Raw genomic sequence first — 23,780 nt, 5'->3', positions numbered from 1 at the left:
CTTCACAGTCCAACTCTCACATCCATACATGACCACTGGAAAAACCATAGCCTTGACTAGATGGACCTTTGTTGGCAAAGTAATGTCTCTGCTCTTTAATATGGTGTCTAGGTTGGTCATAACTTTCCTTCCAAGCAGTAAGCGTCTTTTAATTTCATGGCTGCAATCAGCATCCGCAGTGATTTTGGAGCCCCAAAAACAAAGTCTGACACTGTTTCCACTGTCTCTCCATCTATTTCCCATGAAGTGATGGGACCAGATGCCTATTTCATGGACCATATATTCCATGGAATTCTCCAGGCCAGAATACTGGAGTGACTAGCTGTTCCCATCTCCACAGAATCTTCCCAACCCAGGAACTGAACCCAGGTCTCCCACATTGCAGGCATATTCTTTACCAGATGAGCCATCAGGGAAACCCCCTGTGGGAATTCCATGAACTTTATGGTCCATGAGGGTCACAAAGAGTCGGACATGATTTAATGGAATACTTGTCAAAGTACCTATGATATTTTTCACAGATCTTGAACTCCGGGAGTTGGTGATGGACAGGGAGGCCTGGCATGCTGTGATTCATGGGGTCGCAAAGAGTCGGACACGACTGAGCAACTGAACTGAACTGAACTGAGAACATATAATCCTAAAATTTATATGGAACTATAAAAGACCCTGGATAGCCAAAGCAATGTTGAGAAAAAAAGAAAAAGAACAAAGCTGAAGGGATCATAGCCCCTGACTTAAGATGATACTACAAAGATACAAGTAATCAAAGTAGTATGGATGGGGGATGAAGATGGTGGAAGAGTAAGATGTGGATCATCTTCCTCCTCACAAATACATCATAAATACATTTTCCTGTGGAACAGCTCCTACAGAACACCTGCTGAACACTAGCAGAAGAACTCAGACTTCCAGAAAGGCAAGCTAAGCTTCACATAAAGTGGTAGGAAAAAGGCATGAAAATAAAGATACAAAAAAAAAAGGATGGGTCCTGTACCATGGGGAGGTAGCTGTGTAGGAGGAAAAGTTTTCACACACTCAGAAACCTCCTCACAGACGGGGACAAGGGGACAAGGGAAGCAACAAGTACATAGAAGACAAAGCATAGAGAATTTGGCACAAAGATCAATGCCAACTGGCATCTCCCAGCAGAGAAGTTATTTTGATACCCACCACAGAGAGTCAGGGCAAGGTGCTGAGGCTCAGGCTTTGGGAGCCCGACCCCAGGGAGAGGACTGGGGTTGACTCCTATGAAGGACTGGGGTTGACTCTACCTCCCTCTGAGGGTACTAGTGCAATGCAAGTGAGGGAGTCCAAGGGAAAGCCTGGATCTGCCAAAAAGGCAAGAGATCATTGTCAAAGAGACCCTCAAACTCCTGGGGACCCTCTAACTCTACACGCTCCCAGCCTGCAGGACCCAGCCTTCACAAGTGGGATGAGTTGGCTGTGGTCTGTGACCTCAGAGATGGGCACACTTGCAAATGTAGGGTTTTCTCTTGGGGTTTTATCTGTCCTTTTTTCTGTTAGTAGTTTGGTTTGATTTTCCCCTATTTCTTTCTTTTTCCCTTCTGTGCTCTGTGACTTGTAGAGTCTTGGTGCTCCAGCAAGGGGTCAGGTCTGAACCTCCAAGGTGGGAGACCCGAGTCCAGGATGTTGGATCACCACAGGACTCCCAACCCTATGGAATACTAACTGGCAAGAACTCTCCCAAAGGCCTCCATCTCAACACTAAGACTTGGCCCCACCCAAAGGTCAGCAAGATCCAGTGCTGCATGCTCCACATCAAACATCTAGCAAAACAGGAACACAACTGTACCCATTAGTAGACAGGCTGCCCCACGTCATACCAAGCTCAGAACACCCCGTAACACACCACTGGGCCCAACACTGCCTTTACAGAGACAAGATCCAGCTTCACCCACCAGAACACAGGAAGTAGTCCTCCTCCTCCAACCAAGAAAACTTCACAAAGTCCAAGTCCACACACTGGGGGTGGACTCCACAAGAATAATTACAACTTTACAGCCTGTGGAAAGGAGACCCCAAATGCAATATATTAAACAAAATGAAAAGACAGAGAAACACGCAGCAGATGAAGGAGCATGGTAAAAACCCACCAGACAAAACAGATGAAGAAGAAATAAGAAATCTACCTGAAAAAAAAAGATCTTCACAACCAAGATAATCACGATGGTGTGATCACTCACCTAGAGCCAGACATCTTGGAATGTGAAGTCAAGTGGGCCTTAGAAAGCATCACTACGAACAAAGCTAATGAAATTCCAGTTGAGCTATTTCAAATCCTGGATAATGATGCTGTGAAAATGCTGCACTCAATATGCCAGCAATAATTCCGAGTTGGAAAACTCGGGAGTGGCCATAGGACTGGAAAAGGTCAGTTTTCATTCCAATCCCAAAGAAAGGCAATGCCAAAGAATACTCAAACTACCGCACAATTGCACTCATCTCACACGCTAGTAAAGTCATGCTCAAAATTCTCCAAGCCAGGCTTCAGCAATACGTGAACCATGAACTTCCAGATCTTCAAGCTGGTTTTAGAAGAGGCAGAGGAACCAGAGATCAAATTGCCAACATCCACTAGATCATTCAAAAAGCAAGAGGGTTCGAGAAAAACATCTATTTCTGCTTTGTTGACTATGCCAAAGCCTTTGACTGTGTGGATCACAATCAACTGTGCAAAATTCTGAAAGAGATGGGAATACCAGACCACCTGACCTGCCTCTTGAGAAACCTGTATGCAGGTCAGGAAGCAACAGTTAGAACTGGACATGGAACAACAGACTGGTTCCAAATAGGAAAAGGAGTACACCAAGGTTGTATATTGTCACCCTGCTTATTTAACTTTTATGCAGAGTACATCATGAGAAACGCTGGGCTGGAGGAAGCACAAGCTGGAATCAAGATTGCTGGGAGAAATATCAATAACCTCAGATATGCAGATGACACCACCCTTATGGCAGAAAGTGAAGAGGAACTCAAAAGCCTCTTGATGAAAGTGAAAGAGGAGAGTAGAAAAGTTGGCTTAAAGCTCAACTTTCAGAAAATTAAATCATGGCATCTGGTCCCATCACTTCATGGGAAATAGATGGGGAAACAGTGGAAACAGTGGCTGACTCTGATATTAAGAAGAGGTGGCAAGAATACACAGAAGAACTGGACAAAAAAGATCTTCACGACCAAGATAGTCAAGAAAACGTGATCACTGACCTAGAGCCAGACATCTTGGAATGTGAAGTCAAGTGGGCCTTAGAAAGCATCACTATGTACAAAGCTAGTGGAGGTGATGAATTCCAGTTGAGCTATTTCAAATCTTGAAAGATGATGCTGTGAAAGTGCTGCACTCAATATGCCAGCAAATTTGGAGAACTCAGCAGTGGCCACAGGACTGGAAAAGGTCAGTCTTCACTCCAATCCCAAAGAAAGGCAATGCCAAAGAATGCTCAAACTACCGCACAATTGCACTCATCTCACACGCTAGTAAAGTCATGCTCAAAATTCTCCAAGCCAGGCTTCAGCAATATGTGAACCGTGAACTCCCAGATGTTCAAGCAGGTTTTAGAAAGGCAGAGGCACCAGAGATCAAATTTCCAACATCTGCTGGATCATGGAGAAAGCAAGAGAGTTCCAGAAAAACATCTATTTCTTCTTCATTGACTATGCCAAAGCCTTTGACTGTGTGGATCACAATCAACTGTGGAACATTCTGAAAGACAGAGTCAGACCACCTGACCTGCCTCTTAAGAAACCCGTATGCAGGTCAGGAAGCAACAGTCAGAACCGGACATGGAACAACAGACTGACTCCAAATAGGAAAAGGAGTACGTCAAGGCTGTATATTGTCACCTTGCTTATTTAACTTATATGCAGAGTACATCATGAGGAACGCTGGGCTGGAAGAAGCACAAGATGGAATCAAGATTGCTGGGAGAAATATCAATAACCTCAGATATGCAGATGACACCACCCTTATGGCAGAAAGTGAAGAGGAACTCAAAAGCCTCTTGATGAAAGTGAAAGAGGAGAGTGAAAAGGTTGGCTTGAAGCTCAACATTCAGAAAACAAAGATCATGGCATCTGGTTCCATCACTTCATGGGAAATAGATGAAAAAACAGTGGAAACAATGTCAGAATTTTTTTTTGGGGGGGGCTCCAAAATCGCTGCAGATGCTGATTGCAGCCAGGAAATTAAAAGACGCTTACTCCTTTGAAGGAAAGTTATGACCAACCTAGATAGTATATTAAAAAGCAGAGACATTACTTTGCCAACAAAGGTCCGTCTAGTCAAGGCTATGGTTTTTCTTGTGGTCATGTATGGATGTGAGAGTTGGACTGTGAAGAAAGCTGAGCACCGAAGAATTGATGCTTTTGAACTGTGGTGTTGGAGAAGACTCTTGAGAGTACCTTGGACTGCAAGGAGATCCAACCAGTCCATTCTAAAAGAGATCAATCCTGGGTATTCATTGGAAGGACTGATGCTAAAGCTGAAACTGCAATACTTTGGCCACCTCATGCGACGAGTTGACTCACTGGAAAAGACTCTGATGCTAGGAAAGGTTTGGGGCGGGAGGTGAAGGGGACGACAGAGAATGAGATGGCTGGATGGCAATACCAACTCTGTGGACATGAGTTTGAGTGAACTCCGGGAGTTGGTGATGGACAGGGAGGCCTGGCGTGCTGTGATTCATGGGGTCGCGGAGAGTTGGACACGACTGAGCGACTGAACTGAACTGAACTGAAAATCACTGCAGATGGTGATTGCAGCCATGAAATTAAAAGATGCTTACTCCTTGGAAGGAAAGTTACGACCACCCTAGATAGCATAGTAAAAAGCAGAGACATTACTTTGCCAACAAAGGTCCATCTAGTTCAAGGCTATGGTTTTTCCAGTGGTCATGTATGGATGTGAGTTGGACTGTGAAGAAAGCTGAGTGCCAAATAATTGATCCTTTTGAACTGTGGTGTTGGAGAAGACTCTTGAGAATCCCTTGGACTGCAAGAAGATCCAACCAGTCCATCCTAAAGGAGATCAGTCCTGGATGTTCATTGGAAGGACTGATTATGAAGCTAAAACTAATACTTTGGCCATCTCATGCAAAGAGTTGACTCATTGGAAAAGACCCTGATTATGGGAGGGATTGGAGGCAGGAGGAGAAGGGGACGACAGAGGATGAGTTGACTGGATGGCATCACCAACTCGATGGACATGAGTTTGGGTAAACTCAGGGAGTTGGTGATGGACAGGGAGGCCTGGCATGCTGTGATTCATGGGGTCGCAAAGAGTCGGACACGACTGAGAGACTGAACTGAACTGACTGAAAGAGACAAAAAACCTGTATGCAGAAAACTATAAGACACTGATGAAAGAAATCAAAGATGATACAAATAGATAGACAGATATATACCATATTCTTGAACTGGAAGAATGAATATTGCCAAAATGACTATACCTCCCAAAGCAATCTACAGATTCAATGCAATCCCTATCAAATTACTAAGGTCATTTTTCACAGAATTAGAACAAAAAATTTCACAATTTGTATGGAAACACAAATGACCCTGCATAGCCAAATCAATCTTGAGAAAGAAAAACAGAGTTGGAGAAATCAACCTCCCTGACTACAAATTATACTACAAAGCTACAGTCATCAAGACAGTATGATATTGGCATAAAACAGACATATAAACCAATGGAACAAGATAGATAACCCAAAGATAAGCCCATGTACTTGTGAGTACCTTATCTTTGACAAAGGAAGCAAAGAAATACAATGGAGAAAAGATAGATTCTTCAATAAGTGGTGGTGGGAAAACTGGAGAGCTACATGTTAGAATACTTCCTAACACCATACATAAAAGTAAACTCAAAATGGATTAAAGACTTACATGTGAGGCCAGAGACATAAAAGCTCTTAGAGGAAAACATAGGCAGTACACTCTTTGTTATAAATCACAGCAAGATTCTGACCCACTTCCTAGACTAATGAAAATAAAAAGGAAAATAAACAAATGGGGCCTAATAAAACTTAGACACTTTCACATAGCAAAGAAAGTATAAAGAAGATGAAAAGACAACCCTCAGAATGGGAGAAAATAATTGCAAACAAAGCAACTGACAAAGGGTTAATCTCCAAAATATAAAAGCAGCTCATATGGCTCAATATTAGAAAAACAACCCAATCAAAAAATGGGCATTTTTTGATAAACAGACATTTCTCCAAAGAAGACATACAGATGGCCAATGAACACATGAAAAGCTGCTCAACACCACTCATTGTTCGGTTCAGTTCAGTTCAGTCGCTCAGTCGTGTCCGACTCTGCGACCCCATAAATCACAGCATGCCAAGCCTCCCTGTCCATCACCAACTCCTGGAGTTCACTCAGACTCATGTCCATCGAGTCGGTGATGCCATCCAGCCATCTCATTCTCTGGGGTCCCCTTCTCCTCCTGCCCCCAATCCCTCCCAGCATCAGAGTCTTTTCCAGTGACTCGACTCTTTGCATGAGGTGGCCAAAGTATTGGAGTTCAGCTTTAGCATCAGTCCTTCCAATGAACACCCAGGACTGATCTCCTTTAGAATGGACTGGTTGGATCTCCTTGCAGTCCAAGGGACTCTCAAGAGTCTTCTCCAACACCACAGTTCAAAAGCATCATTATTAGAGAAACGTAAATCAAAACTACTACAGTGAGGTATCACCTCCCATGAGTCAGAATGTCCATCATTGAAACATCTACAAAGAATAAATGCTGGAGAGGATGTGGAGAAAAGGTAATCCTCCTGCACTGATACAGCCACTATAGAAAACAGTATAGATATTCCTTTTAAAACTAGAAATAAATCTACCACATGACCCAGCAATCCCATTATTGGGCATACACCCTGAGAAAACCACAATTCTAAAAGACACATATACCCCAATGTTCACTGAAGCAATATTTACAACAGCCAGGACATATAAGCAACATAGATGTCTATTGTCAAATGAATGGATAAAGAAGTTGTAGTACATTTATACAATGGAATATTACTCAGCCATAAAAAGGAATGCATTTGAGTCAGTTGTAGTGGTTTGGATGAAACTAGAGCCTACTGAGTGAAGTAAGTAAAAATGAGAAAAACAAACATCACATATTAACTCATATATATGGAATCTAGAAAAATGTATTGATGAACTTAGTAGAGAATGGACTCGTGAACACAGCAGGGGAAGGTGAGTGTGGGACAAATTGAGAAAGTAGCATTGACATATATACACTGCATGTGTAAAACAGACTGCTAGTGACAAGTTGCTAAAAATACAGGGAGCCCAGCTTGGCGCTCTGTGATGGCCTACAGGGTGGGATGGGAGGAAAAAAGGGACATGCATACAATTATGACTTATTTGCACTGTTTTAAGGCAGAAACAAACACAAAATTGTAAAGCAATCTTCTACCAATTAAAAAATAAATAAAATTAATAAAAATAGTATGCTGTTGGCACCAAAAGAGACACATAGATCAAGAACCCAGAAAGAAATCCATACACTTAAATGATCAATTAATTTATGACAAAGGAAACAAGAATATACAGTGGGGAAAAGACAGTCTTTCAGTAACTGGTGCTGGGAAAACTGAACAGGTACATGTAGAAGAATGAAATTAGAATATATTCTTATGTTATATACAATAATGAACTCAAAATAGATCAATGATCTAAATGTAAGACTGGAAACCATAAAACTCCTGAAAACACTCTGACATAAATTGTAGCAATATGTTTTGGCTCTGTATCCTAAAGGAAATGAACAAATAAACAAATGGGACATAATTAAAAGCTTTTCCACAGCAAAGAAAATCATCAACATAATTTAAAGACAGCCTACTGAATGAGAGAAAATATTTGCAAATGATGATGACCAGTAAAGGGTTAATATCCAAAACATATAAACAGTTCATATGACATCAATATTAAAAAACCTGATTAAAAAATTGGGCAGAAGACCTAAATAGACATACTTCAAAGGAAGGCATACAGATAGCCAACAGGCACATGAAAAGACGCTCAACCTTGCATCAGGGAAATGCAAATCAAAACCACAATGAGATATCATCTCACATTCATCAGAATGGCTCTCATGACAAAGACAAAAAATAACAAATGTTTGCAAGGATGTGGGAAAAAGGGAATCATATTGGCATGAATACAAATTGGTACAACCACTATGGAAAACAGTATGGAGATTCTTCAAAAAGCTAAAGACAGAACTACCATATGATATAGAAATTCCACTCCTGGGTACATATTCAAGGAAAATGAAAACATTACTTTGAAAAGCTACATACACCTTAATGTTTATTGCAGTATTATTTACAATAGCCATAGTACGGAAGCACCCTAAGTGTTCATCAACAGATGAATGTATACACACACAATGAAATTCACTCAGTTGTAAAGAAGAATAAATATTGTCATTTGCAACAACATGGATGGTCCTAGAAATTATTATCCTTAGTGAAATAAATCAGAGAAAGACAAATTCTATGTTACCACTTTAATGTGGACTCTAAAAAAATAAACAAATGAATATAGTAACTCCTCTATATACAAACCTTCAAGCTGCAAACTTTCAAAATGTGAATGTGTGTTTGCATGTCCAATCACGTAAAGCTATTTCACATGTCTGGCACACATTATCACAGGTGTGCATCCTCTACAAGTGGTTGTGCTTTTGTACAGTACTGTATGAAGTGAAGTGAAGTGAAGTCGCTCAGTCGTGTCCGACTCTTTGCAACCCCAAGGACAGTAGCCAACCAGGCTCCTCTATCCATGGGATTTTCCAGGCAAGAATACTGGAGGTGGGTTGCTATTTCCTTCTCCAGGGGACCTTTCCGACCCAGGGATCGAACCCGGGTCTCCCACATTGTAGGCAGACACTTTTACCGTCTGAGCTACCAGAGAAGTCCGTACTGTACTGTATACAGAACAGGAATACAGAATCTTTATTTCAAGCCCAGGAAGTCTAGAAGCGAGTGTAAAAGCAGCAATGATGTAGCTGGCACAACTGTACTTTTCAAGGTACTGTACTGGGTGATTTAAAATGTTTTCCTTTTGTGTGTGTTTGGTTTTTTAATGTATTAATTGTGTGAAAAGTATTATAAACCCATTGCAGTGCTGTACTATATAGCCAATTGTGTTAGTTGGGTACCTAGGCTAATTTCGCTGGACTTACGAACGAATTGGACTTCTGAATGCACTGTGGGAACATAACTCATTCATTGAAGGGGGACTTACTGCATAACAAAACAGAAACAGACTCACAGATAGAGAGTATAAACTAGTGGTTACCAGAGGGGAGAGGGAAATGGGGAGGGCTGATATAGGCGTCGAGGATTAAGAGGTACAAGCTACTATGTATAAAACAAATAAGCTAATAGGATATATTATACAGCACAGGAAATATAGCCAATATCTGTATATAAATCCTAAAAGATTTATGGAATATAATCTTAAAAGAGTAAATCATTATGCTAGATAACTGAATTTAATATAATATTGCTAATCAACTATACTTCAATAAAAAATTTTTTAATGCTATAGTTCTCTGGTAAGTTTAGTAGATATAACAAAAGCCAGGAGGGCTGTATTACCACTCGAGCTCATAAAGAAATTTGCTTAAACAAGTTTACCATAGTATATTTTGGAATCTGGCTCCCAGGTTTCAAATCCCAGCTCTATCATTTGCTAATTGACCATGCTAAATAAGTATCTGCTGTTTTTATTGCTATTAGCACTTCTGTGTTATTCCCCAAGCCTTCACGGATAGCCTCTAATCTCATGCCTCTCCAAAGTCTTACAGAAGCTAAACCAAAAAACGTCTAAATGCAAGTGGCAGTACCATTCTTTCCATTAAAAAAATAAAAATGCTACTGTAAAAATAGTCAAAACTCACTCCTTCATTTCCCCTGTTTTTGGTCAGACATACTTTGCAGCCAGCATCAAGAGGGGTGCTTGGGCAGCCTGAAAAGCAGGGAAGGGGAGAAGGAAAAGGGGATGCACAGTGTTTTGGAGAAATCAGCTCCCCTAAAGCTCTGCAGGGTCAGCCACTGAGCATTCAATAGAAGAACATATCCTTTCTATATTGATGCGTTTCGCAGGTTAGCAGCAGGCATGAGAGCAGAGGAATGAAAAGGCTGAGGATGCATAGTCCTGCTTCCTGACCCTGAGCCAGGTATGAGAGAAACAACTGGAAGAAAGATGAAGCGCGTGAAAGAACAAAGAAAATAGAGGTTAAATGGCCCCTTGGAGACATGATGTCTCTGTCATTAATGGACACTCATTCTTTGAAAACACTACCTGTTGCTTGCTTGATTGAACGTTCAAAAGGCACAGAAGTCTTTTAAGATCTGAATAGTCCCTAGGAGAAAGAATAACACAGTGTCAACCGACAGAAGACTCTAGGTGAACTAGTTGTGTTACCCACTAGTAACATGGACCCCTGCCACTTGGAGGCCTGCTTCTATAGACTGAGACATATACACATTAAACATCTCCTTAGAACTCTGGAAAAGGGCAAACACTTCAGTGAAGACTCTACCCCAGAGTAGCAGTTGTCAAGGATCTACACTGTGGTTGCTGGTCACTGTTTGAGTTAATAATAAGCAGAAACTCAGTATGGTGTTACCTGGTGGTGACTCCTTGCTGTTTTTTATCAGTTGACTTTTCAGTGGCCTTCACTTTTTTGTCTTGATCAGGCATTGTAAACCATCAATGCCCCAGAATTAACATCGCATTCCTTTCAAAGTAAACTGGAAGGAAAAACTTTAGTTGGCTTGTGTGCTCCAAAATATTCTCAGTTAATGTAAATCCACTTAAAACATTTATTTAAATATGCACAAACTAACATTTACTTCTAATACAATAATAAAAATGCTAATATGAATAACATTTACTATTTATCATTCAAAGACTTCTGGATACATTTAGGGCATAGTCATGCATTGGAGAAGGAAATGGCAACCCACTCCAGTGTTCTTGCCTGGAGAATCCCAGGGACAGAGGAGCCTGGTAGGCTGCCATCTATGGGGTAGCACAGACTCGGACACGACTGAAGCAACTTAGCAGCAGCAGCAGTACCTAAGCCTATATTTTCTGAGTCATTCTTGATTTCAAATATTCTGACTCATTACCCCAACAAGTACTTTTCTGCTTGTCAGGAAAAGTGTCCATATTTGGGGTTTCCAAAATATTTATAAGCAAATACCTGAAGTCCCAGTGACACTTTTATGCCAACTTACTTGTCTTTCTCGGTAAGTTTCCTTAACAGCATGCTGCTAGTTTAGGGAGCTCCTCTCTCATCATTGGTCATGTCCCTAAAAATTCCAGAGAACACTCCACCAAATGCATTGGACTTGCAAATGCATTACAGTGCCAAGGGCAATACACAAAATATCCTTGGGTTTCCAGAATGCCTAAAACTTTCAGGCTGCATCCCCACATGGGACAAATCCAGCCATAACCTCTTATGCCAGAACTGGGTCAGCCTTGCACAGTCCCTGAACTCACTTAAGCATCCTGTTTAAAACAAGACAATGGGCTCACAATCAAAATGGAGTCATTCATGCTAACCCTGGGGTCAACCAAACTAAAATTACAATTTCAGCTCTCCCCAAGATGGAAACTTAAACTAGCCAATCAGGAATCTCCTGATTAGCACTAGTTAGGTAAGCAGCCTGATAAAATCCTCCATCCTCTTTGGGAAAAGTAACGCTGCAATAACCAATCTGCTTTTTGACTAGTATAACTTCTTCGTTCCTATCTTCTTCTGCCTATAAGAGTCTTTCATTTTGTACAGTTCCTTAGAGCTCCTTTCTATCTGCTAGATAGAATGCTGCCCAGTTCATTAATTGCTGATTAAGCCAATAAGATCTTTAAAATGTACTCAATTGAGTTCTGTTTTTAACAATTCAGACAGTGGGGCATCCAGCCTGGGAATACAAGACAGTAGGCACCTCACTCTTCTAAATTAACCTTTGTCATCATTATGGTCACCCTTCCTAGGATAAGTTTTAATACTACTTTCTACCACTACTCAAAAGGTTAGTATGAGTTCAACAATGGAGAATAATTTATTTGTTAATAAAACCCTTCTTTAATCAATTTCTGATTGCTTTCGTTTCCAGAATAGAAACGAAAAAAAAGTTGAAGATACCCATACTTTCAATTACATGGAACATACAGAATTAAACTATTGGTTTAGTTATTGATTGAATGTAAAATTTTCCAGTTGTGCTTCAATGCTAGTGCTTGACTTCAGAGTGTTTTTCAGGCATGAAAAAGTATGCATTGTTGTCCTATAATTGCATGCCTTAATGTATTATAGAATTGATGGTCAAAATCCAAGTGTTTCAGAAGTACTTAGAGGCAAAAGGAATGTGCCAATGTGTGTTTTACTGCAACAGAATTGAGCAAAATTTAATTTTGTAAAATGAACAAAGACAGTAAATCTAAGGATTTAAAATTATTTTCCCAGTATAGTTGCATATTTGTGACAAATAGTTCAGCTGGAATCGAGCTGAAGACCAAGGTTCTCATCACAGATGCACATCAAGCAAAGTACAATAACAGTATTTTAGGATTGTGCCCAGAACCTAACACCACGGATTTATTCTTTCAACAAATATTTATTGAATGTGTACTATGTTCAATCTCAGACTGAAAACTACTAAATATAAAAGAGGCTATCTCATATATAGGCTTCTACTACAAAGCAAAACCCATGTAGGAACTTTAAACTATGTTTTGTGAGATATTCAGATAAAGATTTGGTTTAGAATCTGTTTAAAAGAAAGAAAGGAGAGAGGGAGCAACAAAGGGTGGGGTAGGGAGGGGAAAAGGAGGAATAAGTGATCTGTACATAATTTGTCAACAGCAAAAGATCCACGTGCTTTTCATATATAAACATTAAAATGCCCCAAAAGTTCTAAAATAAAGGGAAATCCAGTCAAAATAAATATAATCGAACTTCACCTTTCCCTCAAGAACAGAGGGAAAGTTCCATACAGATACACTGGCCTGTTGGCTTCAAATTCTGCTCAAACCATAGCTCCAGCCTCTTTTAGAAACAGGATATAAAAGTCACAGTGATTAGCATGTGAAAATGTGTGGAAAAGCTCATGGGCTTCTGATGGTAGAGAACCACATCTGCCACAATCTTACTGCTAAATGCCTTGTCTTATTCTGTGGTTTAATCTCTGTGATTTTATTGACTGGTGGGTGAACAGGAAATAATCCTCTAATAGTTTTATCAGTTTAAGATTAGCTTCTACTCTGTGAACTGGAAGAGTGAAAATAGATAACTCTCTGGAAATGTTTCTCTTAATTAAACAGTAAACAAATTCACCAGAATCAGAAGAAACAGGCAATTGCCTTTAGGACAAAAAAGAAAATCCTTTCCACTTGGTGGCTGTTAAAATGGAAACTATTCTGGAAAAAAAAAACTTCAAGAAGTTGGAAATACTATAAAATATTTAATTTAATCCCATATTTAATTAACAAAAATGATTACACCATACCAAATGCTAATTAGGTAGCATTTTCCATACATTACTGGAAAAACCATAGCTTTGACTACATGGACATGTGTTATCCAAGTGACGTCTCTGCTTTCTAATACACTGTCTAGGTTTGTCATAGCCTTTCTTTGAAGGAGTAAGCATCTTTTAATTTTATGGCTGAAGTCATCATCTTCAGTGATTTTGGAGCCCAAGAAAATAAAGTCTCTCACTGTTTCCATTGTTTCCCCATCTATTTGCCAGAAAGTGATGGCACAGGATGCCATGATCTTAGTTTTTTGAATGTTGAGTTTTAAGCCAGTTTTTTCACTCACTGCAGCTAGGTGTCAGTAGATTGGCTTTACCGTGCGTGGGCTAGTGGACCTGAGTTTGGTTCTGTGACACAGGCACTGCTGACTGGGGCAAAGAGACTCCAGTAGCTTAAACAAAATTCTCCCAAAAAGAGACCCAAAGCTGGCTGCTAGAAGCAAAACTCTGAAGCCAATACTTGGGCACAAACCATCCTTGGAGATGGGGGTTCTGAGGACATCCACATCCCCCACGGATAAGTGTGGTTGATGGGGATTCAAGGGCCAGACTGCAGAGGCACATGGAGCAGAGGCGGGGGCAGTGGCTGCCAACTGCCAAACTAACTTCTCTCCTGCTCAGACTGACTTCTCTGAGTCCTTCCAGGTCTCCCTTCTCCTCTACCCACAGGCTTCTTAGAGTCATTCAGCCTCAACTCATATGTCACCTCCTTGCCGAGGACTCCCCAGCAACCCATTCGCCCCACACTCTCACCACTCCACCCTGTTTCAGCCCCTCATGGGGCTCATCGACAACAGAACTCCTAGTCAGTCACTGGTTTCTGTGTCCCATGTGGGCAGGGACCGTGTCTGCTTCATCCCCACACACCAGACAAATGTCACAGGGTAAGCACAGTGTGTGAAATCAAAAAGTATTTGTGCCACAATCTGTAACAAGTGGCTCAGGCATTTTTACCAAAGTTCAAGAATTATTTGCTTCTTGTGCGTGGTATGCTCATTTGCTCAGTCATGTCCGACTCTTTGCAACCCCACAGACAGTAGCCTGCCAGGCTCTTCTGTCCATGAGGGTTTCCAGACAAGAATACTGGAGTGGATTGCCATTTCCTCCTCCAGGGGGTCTTCTCAACCCAGGGACTGAACCCGAATCTCCTGCATTGCAGGCGGGTTCTTTACCACCAAGCCACCTGGGAAGCATTTGCTTTTTAACAATTATTAATTTTGGATCTAGAGCCCCCTGTGACTCCCAAGCTGCAAGTCTGGTGCTCCTCCTCAGAGCCCAGCACAAATACTCCCCACATTGCAGACCTGGGCAAAAAGCATGATGATTGCCTGACAACTCCATGACTCAGTATTGGGCCTCCCGTGTTCATCAGACACATGGCAGGCGAACAGTAAATGTTTATTAAACAAAAAAATTAATGAATGGATGAATAAAATAGACAATTACTTTTTTAAATGTAATTATCCCTTTAGTTCAAAAATCTTTCATAAAACTTCCTTTTAAACCAAATGTATTGATAAGTAATTGTAATGTTATGATACTATTGAACACACTCAGGAATGACCTAACTCAGTAGTCCCCAACCTTTTTGGCACCAGGGACCAATTTTCTGGAAGACAATTTTGCCATGGACTGGGGTGGGAGGATGGTTTCAGGATGATTTAAGCATATTACATTTATTATGAACTTTATTTCCATTATTATTAGATTATGATATATAATTAAATAATTAAACAACTTAATATAATACAAAATCAGATTATCCGGCATTAGATTATCATAAGGAGCACACAACCCAGATCCCTCACATGCACAGTTCACAGTAGGGTTCAAGCTCCCATGAGAATCTAATGCAGCTGTGGATCTGACAGGAGACAGAGCTCAGCAACGTGAGCAGTGGGTTGCTGCTGCTAAGTCACATCAGTCGTGTCCGACTCTGTGCGACCCCACAGATGGCAGCCCACCAGGCTCCTCTGTCCCTGGGATTCTCCAGGCAAGAATACAGGAGTGGGTTGCCATTTCTTTCTCCAGTGAGCAATGGGGAGTGGTTGTAAATACAGATGAAGCTTCCACTTGCTTGTCCGCAGCTCACCTCCTGCTGTGCAGCCCAGTTCGTAACAGGCCATGGACTGGTACCCCTGATCTAACTTATTCAACCTTTAGGAAGAAAATTAGATTCCTCAGATCATGGTGCTAGAGAAGACTCTTGAGAGTCCCTTGGACAACAAGGAGATCAAACCAGTCAATCCCAAAGGAAATCAACCCTGAACATTCATTGGAAGAACTGATGTTGAAGCTGAAGCTCCAATACTTTGGCTACCTGATGCAAGAGCTGACTGATTGGAAAAGACTCTGATGCTGGGAAAGATTGAAGGCAAAAGGAGAAGAGGGCCGCAGATGATAAGATGGTTAGATATCATCACCAACTCAGTGGACATGAGTTTGAGCAAACTCTGGGAAATAGTGAAAGACAAGGAAGCCTGGCGTGCTGCAGTCCATGGGGTTGCAAAGAGTTGAACACAATTTAGGGACTGAAAAACAACAACAACAAAATAATATAATATTCATGAGAGTGTTTCTCAAATTATCTATAAAGTTTTTTTTAAAATTTCCAGTCTATTATGGACCAACACTTCTGACTGAGCGACGTTATCTTATTCAGCAAAATAAGTCCATCACGATCATGTGCTTGGACAGCATGGCGATGTCAAATTGCCATAAATATTCCTCAATGCTTGCTCCCAAATTTGCACTTCTCTCTCATGGACATACTAGTCTGGAAGACCACCTGAATAGCACTGTTCTAGATAACTGAGGTCTCTCCTTTCAAATAACAATACTGTTTTCACAGTGATGCTAGGTGACTCTGAAAACCACTGCCCTCCATATGGTACCTGAAAGGACTAACTCAGTCACTGTCAATTCCAGGACAACCAGGGGAGGGTGAAAGTGGCTGGGTGCAGGCTCTTTACTGAGACCCCAAATCCTGTTTCTCGGGGTTCGCTGTACAGTTTCTTTTTTTTAAGTTTCCTGTGCTAAAAATAAAAATAGAAAACCACTCATTTTCTGACATTTATTTTATACATGAGGCTAGAGATTATAATACTTGCTACACAAATACATGTATTCATATGGGCACTTTCCTTTTATTCTAAATGGAAAAGATGAAATTTAGTATTTTTTTCTTAAAAGAGGGAACGGGTTATAGAAGTGAAAGATTATATATAAAACACAAATGTATACTGGGCTTCCCAGGTGGCACTGGTGGTAAAGAATCCACCTGCCAATGCAGGAGACATAAGAGATGTGGGTTCTATCCCAGGATTAGCAAGATCCCCTGGAGAAGGAAATGGCACTCCAGTATTCTTGCCTGGAGAATCCCATGGACAGAGGAACCTGACGGGCTACAGTCCATTGGGTTGCAAAGGGTCAGACACAACTGAGTGACTTAGTACAAGTGCATATTACTTTAAGAACAGAAACATTCATATCTTTCCTCTGTACCTATCAGCCATGGAACTCAACTATTATCTCAGATCAGAGAAACAAAGCATTCCATACTTTATAGGATAGTCAAATGGTCTGGTGTTTTCAGCCCTAGTCAATTATGGGCATAATCACAGTTCTGACTCATTTTTTAATTTTAAACCCATTTTTAAAAAGAAACTCTCAAAAGCAATTCCTATCTCCTGTTATGATCTGAAATTTGGGTTACTACTAAAAGAAAGATGTCAGAGACACACACCTCACTTAGTAATTGCAGGGCAAACACATATGACAAAGAGAAACGCATGCCACAGTAAAATTGATTGTAATTCATGCAAATTGTGCAAATATAAGCCCACTAATTGAACAACATGGTGAGTATCTGTGACATGATTTTCAGGATCTCTGCCCAGAAATTCTGTGTTATTCCCCAGTTGCTTTAACTGCTCGAGAGATCCTTACATGGCCTCATTAGATTCATTTTGGGAAATATCTTCAAATCCCACAAATAGAAGTTTTTCCTTCTAATCACTCAGGTTGCATCTTTGTAAACTATTCCATTTTACTTACTGCCTTTTATGCTTGTGTTTAGTCACTTGGTCATGTCCGCCTCTTTTGTGACCCCATGAACTGTAGCCTGCCAGACTCCTCTGTCCATGGGGATTCTCCAGGTAAGAATACTGGAGTGGATTGCCATGTCCTCTTCCAGGGGATCCTCCCAACCCAGGGATCGAACCCAGGTCTCCCACTTGCAGGCAGATTCTTTACCATCCGAGCCACCAAGGAAACCCAAGAATACTGGAGTGGGTAGCCTATCCCTTCTCCAGGGGAACTTCCCAACCCAAGAACTGAACCAGGATCTCCTGCATTGTAGGCAGTTTCCTTACCAGCTGAGCTACCTGGGAAGCCCTTACTGCCTTTTAAAAGAAAGTGAAAGTCGTTCAGTCATTTCTGACTCTTTGCAACCCCATGGACTATACAGTCTATGGAATTCTCTAGGCCAGAATACTGGAGTGGGTAGCCTATCCCTTCTCCAGCAGATCTCCCCGACCCAGGAATCAAACCAGGGTCTCCTGCATTGGAGGCAGATCTTTAACCAACTGAGCTATCAGGAAAGAGTTTTAAAAAACAAACAAACAAAAAAATAGTACTTGGAACATAACAGCAGTAAGAGTTTGGCATAACTAATAATAAACGAAGAGTTTATTATGAGAAGTATGCTGCTGCTGCTGCTGCTAAGTCACTCAGTCGTGTCCAACTCTGTGCAACCCCATAGATGGCAGCCCACCAGGCTCCTCCACCCATGGGATTTTCCAGGCAAGAGTACTGGAGTGGGTTGCCATCGCCTTCTCCACAGTGAACCCCTATAACAAAAGGAAGTTAGAACTACTTGTGCCAACAACGGGAAGTCTTTCTTTCTTTCCTTGACTGAATGACAGCTAACCTCCATGTTAGATGTCAAGATACAGTCTGTCTGTGCTCAGGGAGGTATTAAAAACAGAGAACTTTCAGTCCCACAAACAGCTGGAAATGCAAAGTGAAAAATCATTGCTCCAGTTCCTTTACTTATACACATATTTTCTTAAAGTCCCTTTAAAATTTTGAGAAAAAAAAAGCGGTTAAAATAAGATGTGTACGTGTGTTAGTCGTTCGCTCGTGTCCAACTCTCTGTGAACCCATGCACTGAAGTCCACCAGGCTCCTCTGTCCATGGGATTCTCCAGGCAGGAATACTGGAGTGGGTTACCATTCCCTTCTCCATAAAATAAGATAGGACTCAAAAAAAGATATAATTCACATAGAACAACCAGAAATAAGAAAAATGTGTTCAAATGTACTGGTTAAATGATACTTTCTCAATCTTGACAACTGTATAATGGTGCCACAGGCTGCTAACGTTAGGGGAAGCTGAGTGGAGGGTACATGGGAACTCACTGTACGATTTTTGCAGTTTTTATGCAGTTCTCAAGTTATTTCAAAATAAACATTAAAAGTGCATTGGGAGACTTCCCTGGTGGTCCAGTGGTTAGCACTCTGTGCTTCCACTGTGTCCCTGGTCGGGGAACTAAGATCCCAACCATAAGCCACATGGCACAGTCAAAACAAAACCAATGTATAGGCCACTTGAGCAGTTTATTTTAGTAAAGTGATCTGAGAATAGACAAAGCATTTCTTTTTATAAAGAATAATTATACTTAACCTCACAGATATAGGAGCTTGGTCTTTAGAAAATTATAAATCCTGCACAGAAAGCATTCCGGTTATGTCGGACAAACCACTGGAAAATAAAACACACACAGAGATTTTAACAGTGATCAAAAAGTGAAATAACTGTAAGAAATAGGACTTGTTCATACCTACTGTAGTTCACAAAGGGAGTCTCTAAACTGTGGGCTTGCTTCTTGCATCATATTGTTATGGTTCCTCGGTGGGAAATATGGGTGGGGTTAGCAGAACAGACAATTATCACAAGAAAGGCCCTCCTGGAACATCTAGTATCAGGGGTCTGTCACCTTCGAGACTCAGGAACACCTTTAAATGAATGACACCCACAGAGTAGATGGCCAAGCAGCAGAGCTTCAGCGAGGCCTGAGAAGGCACAACCTCCTTAAAGGGTTTCAAAAGTGCATTAACAATGAAGCAGAACAGGGGCTTGTCCAGTGGCTAAGACTCCATGTTCCCAATGCAGGGGGCCCAGATTCGATCCCTGGTCAGGGACTAGCTTCCTCATACCGTAACTAAGGATTTGCATGCTGCAACTAAGACCCAGAGAGCAGCCAAGTAAATAAAATAAATACAATGTTTAAATGAAGCAAAACAAGACACCGGTGTAGGACAAACAACAGACCTATAGGTCCTCTGGTGCCCATCAGGATTCAGTGCCTTTCATTGAACACAGGAAGAAACAGAGGCTCAGGGAGGGAGAATGTCTGAGGCCACAACACACTTTTAGGAAGAGAAGCAGAACAGAGTCCAGCTCACCTTCAGGGTCTAAACATTAAAGGCAACTCAGGGAGACGGGGAAGGAGAATTTGTTGACATTGGCCCGTAGATGAGAGCAAAGGTTGACATATAACAAGCGATGCTTGCATAACTTCCCCTCCTGGACTTTGGTATACGTACAAATATGCACCCATTCATCCAGGCTCACTCATGAGAACTAGGTAGGTGGTGAGTTTTAACCATCACATGGTGCCAAAGGTGCAGATGTAACAGAAATGCCATTGGCAGAAGTGGCATCAGTGAAGGGCAAGTATCATCAGGGCCTTGCTCCCAGGTCAGCAGACTTGATACCTTCCCTAGTACAGTTTGTTCTTTAAACAACCTTCTGCTTTCTGTTTAAACAAGCACCTGGGGGATAAAAGAATCGAAAATAAGAAGAGCATCCTGACTGCCTCCCGCTCATCCCTCCGAATGTTTACTGAGCAACTGCTAGAGGTCAGATGGCTCAGATGGTAAAGAACCTGCCAGTTCAGGAGATGCAGGTTCCATCCCTGGGTCGGGAAGATCCCCTGGAGGAGGGCACAGCAACCCACCCCAGTACTCTTGTCTGGAGAATCCCATGCACAGAGAAGCCTGGTGGGCTACAGTCCATGGGGTCGCAAAAGAATTGGACATGACTGAGCGACTAAATGGAGAAGGCAGTGGCACCCTACTCTGGTCCTCTTGCCTGGAAAATCCCATGGATGGAGGAGCCTGGTAGGCTGCAGTCCATGGGGTCGCTAAGAGTCGGACATGACTGAGCGACTTCACTTTCACTTTTCACTTTCATGCATTGGAGAAGGAAATGGCAACCCACTCCAGTGTTCTTGCCTGGAGAATCCCAGGGACGGGGGAGCCTGGTGGGCTGCCGTCTATGGGGTCGCACAGAGTCAGACACGATTGAAGCGACTTAGCAGCAGCAGCAGCAGCAGAGCGACTAATCACCATCATAGGTTAGACACGCCTGTAAGTGTCTGCTTTCATCTTCTTCTGGTGAATCTAACCCAAGGTAGACTGAGAGTGCTGTGTCACATACGCACTGCGATGAGTAAATTAGCTGGCTGGTGAGAAACTACTGTACAGCACAGGGCGCTCACCTGGCTGCTCTGTGATGACCTAGAGGGGTGTGATGGGGGGAATGGGAGGTCCAGGAGGGAGGGCATATATGTATACATATAGCTGATTCACTTCATTGTACAGCAGACACTAACACAACATTGTAAAGCAATTATATCCCAATTAAAAAAGGTTAGCAGGAATACATGACAACAGACATCATGATCATTTTCCCATTTTCAAGCTTTATCCCCATTTTATTAGTAAGCCTTTTGTGACAAAGGACAACGCCCACAGATAGGATAGAGTGCCTGTGGGTTCCCTCAACTGCCCCTGCGTGGCATTTGTGCCTGTGCTCAGGCCTGTGTGGCTGCTCACACAGGCCTACTTGTGACGCCGTGCAGGAGATGCCTCTGTTAGAGAGACTGAACCTGGGACCCATGCACTAAGTAGTGACACTGTAAAGGGAAAAAGGTCCAGATGGTTTGAAGAAAGAATTTATATTAACTAGTTGATAAAAACAACTAAAGTAGCACATCAAATTTCTCTTTACTCACTGACCTCCAAACATAGTAAGATTAAATTCAATTCTCTGATACTGTGTGACAGAGAAAAGTGACAATGATATTCATTCATTCCTTCAGGAAACAATTTTAATCTCTTCTTATGTGGCAGACACTGAGGCTACTGTACTGAATAAGACATGGTAAAAAAAAAAAAAAAAGCCTTCCCCCACAAAGTCAGCCTTCATGGAAATAAATCATGATAATAAGTGAGTGTGCATTCAGCCCAACCAACCAGACCCTCAAAGAATAAAGAGAATACCAGATGAGTACATCGATGTTCCTAACAAACGGCAGCACTGAATTACTTTCTGAGCCACAAAATAAAATTGCTTCGTCTAATCATATTTCTTTATTAAGTGCATATTTAATTTATTGTGCTCTATGCACAAGACACTGCTGGAGGCTTCAAAAGCATCTGTCCATAACTCAGCATGTGCAGGCAGTCAGAAATGTGGAGGTTAAACAACAAGAAACTGCTGATATTTGGGCCTTAAAAAAAAAAAAAGAACAATTTCTTATAGCTCAGCCTAATGCATGGAATTAAATAGAAACACTAGAAATGTCAAAAAGCAGAGAAAATTAGTTTCTCAAGGAAGTTATAAATTGAATGAGTTTAAGGGAAAGAAAGCCCAGTGGGGGCTGATGAAAGAGGTCTGGATAGGTGTGTGTGATGGATCTGGAAAGCAGGTCCGGGACCATGGGGTGGCAGGGTAGGGTGAGGTTGGGGGAAACAGGGAGCAGATGAGTTGGGCTGGAGAGCTGACGCTGACCTCCTGGGTGATAGCCAACACTTGAAACAGAAGACTCTCAAATAGTCTCAAATCAAGAGCAGCGCTTGGGCATGAAGCTTGGGAAAATGACACTTCCTCTTCCTCAGGCCCTCACTCATTAGAGCTCTACCTTTCTACTCAGTATGGTTCCTGTCTGCCTACGTCTCTGCATCCTCATCACTCATACCCTCATCCGCAACACCAACCCCTGCAGGAACCCCTTCCTAAATGGACTCCCAACCTCCAGTTTCTCTCTCTTCCCAACAACAAGGCTGTTCACTGCATAGCATCAAAAGCACTTTTTTTTTTTTGGTACAAAACTGACCAATTGAGCCTTCATGGGCTTCCCATTTCTCTCAGCATAAAAACAAAACATAAGGAGGTCCATGAGTGTCCTGTGAGATGGAGCCTCAGCTCCCAACATCTCCACTCAGACCTGGGCCCAGACCTGTTTTTCCTGGACTAAAGGGCCAGATCAGTGCTGAAAAGCCTGGAAGGCTCACCCATCTCAAGAGAATTTTCTCTGATCTCCATGCCTTGAAGCTCTTAATAAAGGGGCAGATTGCAGCAATAATTGAATAAAGATGCATATCTGGCTAAAGAGTTTACACTAGTCAGGGATGCGAGTGACAGAGAGTTTGCTCATCCGCAGGATCCAGCACAGCACTGCTGGTTTATTACAAAATGGAACTGCTCAACAAATGATTGCTGAATGAATGAGTGCATAAGCAAGTCCCAAGTGAAAGGGACCGGGAAGCTCCAGGTATAACTGGAGGATCACTGTCTATAGATGAAGAATGAAGATCAAGAGAAAAATCTCACAAAGGATACGTCTGCCCCAGCTGACCAGCATCTAGTTAGAGAATGTTGGTTTGACCAAAGTCTCTTTAAAAACATACAGAAGCCACAAAATAAGTAAGATATCCATGTTAAATATGGGTTGCCTAAATATACGTGAATGGGACGATAACACTTCGTACAGGAAAGATGAGTATTGACGTTGATGTCAAGTGGAGCCCATGCACACACATACGCACGTCGTGTGAAAGCCGTGATCTCCACTGGTGAGTGCTAACAGGCTTGGGGACGTGAAGTCTTCCTGTTCATGACTGAGATGCAGCAGTGGTGGAGGAGACCTGGTGTCTACTTGCCCACTGAGTGACCTCAGAAAGTCCCTGGGCCTCTCTGATGATTAGTTTCGTCTTTTACAAGAAAATAGAAACAATAATATCCTCATTATAAGATGGTTCATTTCAGTTCAGTTCAGTCGCTCAGTCGTGTCCGACTCTTTGCGACCTCATGAATCACAGCACGCCAGGCCTC

At 41.9% G+C, this 23,780-nt stretch overlaps 1 protein-coding gene across 7 annotated transcripts in view; it reads right to left on the bottom strand.

The window, feature by feature from the left end:
• The window catches only part of NEK10 (NIMA related kinase 10), a 317,096-nt gene that overhangs the window by 283,336 nt on the left and 9,980 nt on the right, over positions 1-23,780 (bottom strand). For 6 of the 7 annotated variants that reach the window (XR_008684291.2, XM_055414802.2, XM_055414796.2 and 3 more), the window contains exons 2-3: positions 10,682-10,805; positions 10,354-10,414 (exon numbers count right to left, since the gene is read on the bottom strand). Coding sequence is in view for 6 of the 7 variants with exons in the window: in XM_055414802.2 (XP_055270777.2) it covers positions 10,354-10,414; positions 10,682-10,755 (135 nt within the window). In the remaining variant the exon portion in view is untranslated. Of the gene's footprint in view, positions 1-10,353; positions 10,415-10,681; positions 10,806-19,283; positions 19,362-23,780 lie in introns of all 7 variants that reach the window. The other variant, XM_055414794.2, reaches the window with a different exon arrangement.

The sequence above is a fragment of the Moschus berezovskii genome, chromosome 24, assembly GCF_049115385.1.
Source record: "Moschus berezovskii isolate FMDL1 chromosome 24, NW_MosBer_1.0, whole genome shotgun sequence".
NCBI classification, from domain to species: Eukaryota; Metazoa; Chordata; class Mammalia; order Artiodactyla; family Moschidae; genus Moschus; species Moschus berezovskii.
The sequence above is the reverse complement of the archived record's forward strand: the minus strand, read 5'-3'. Positions and strand labels throughout refer to the sequence as shown.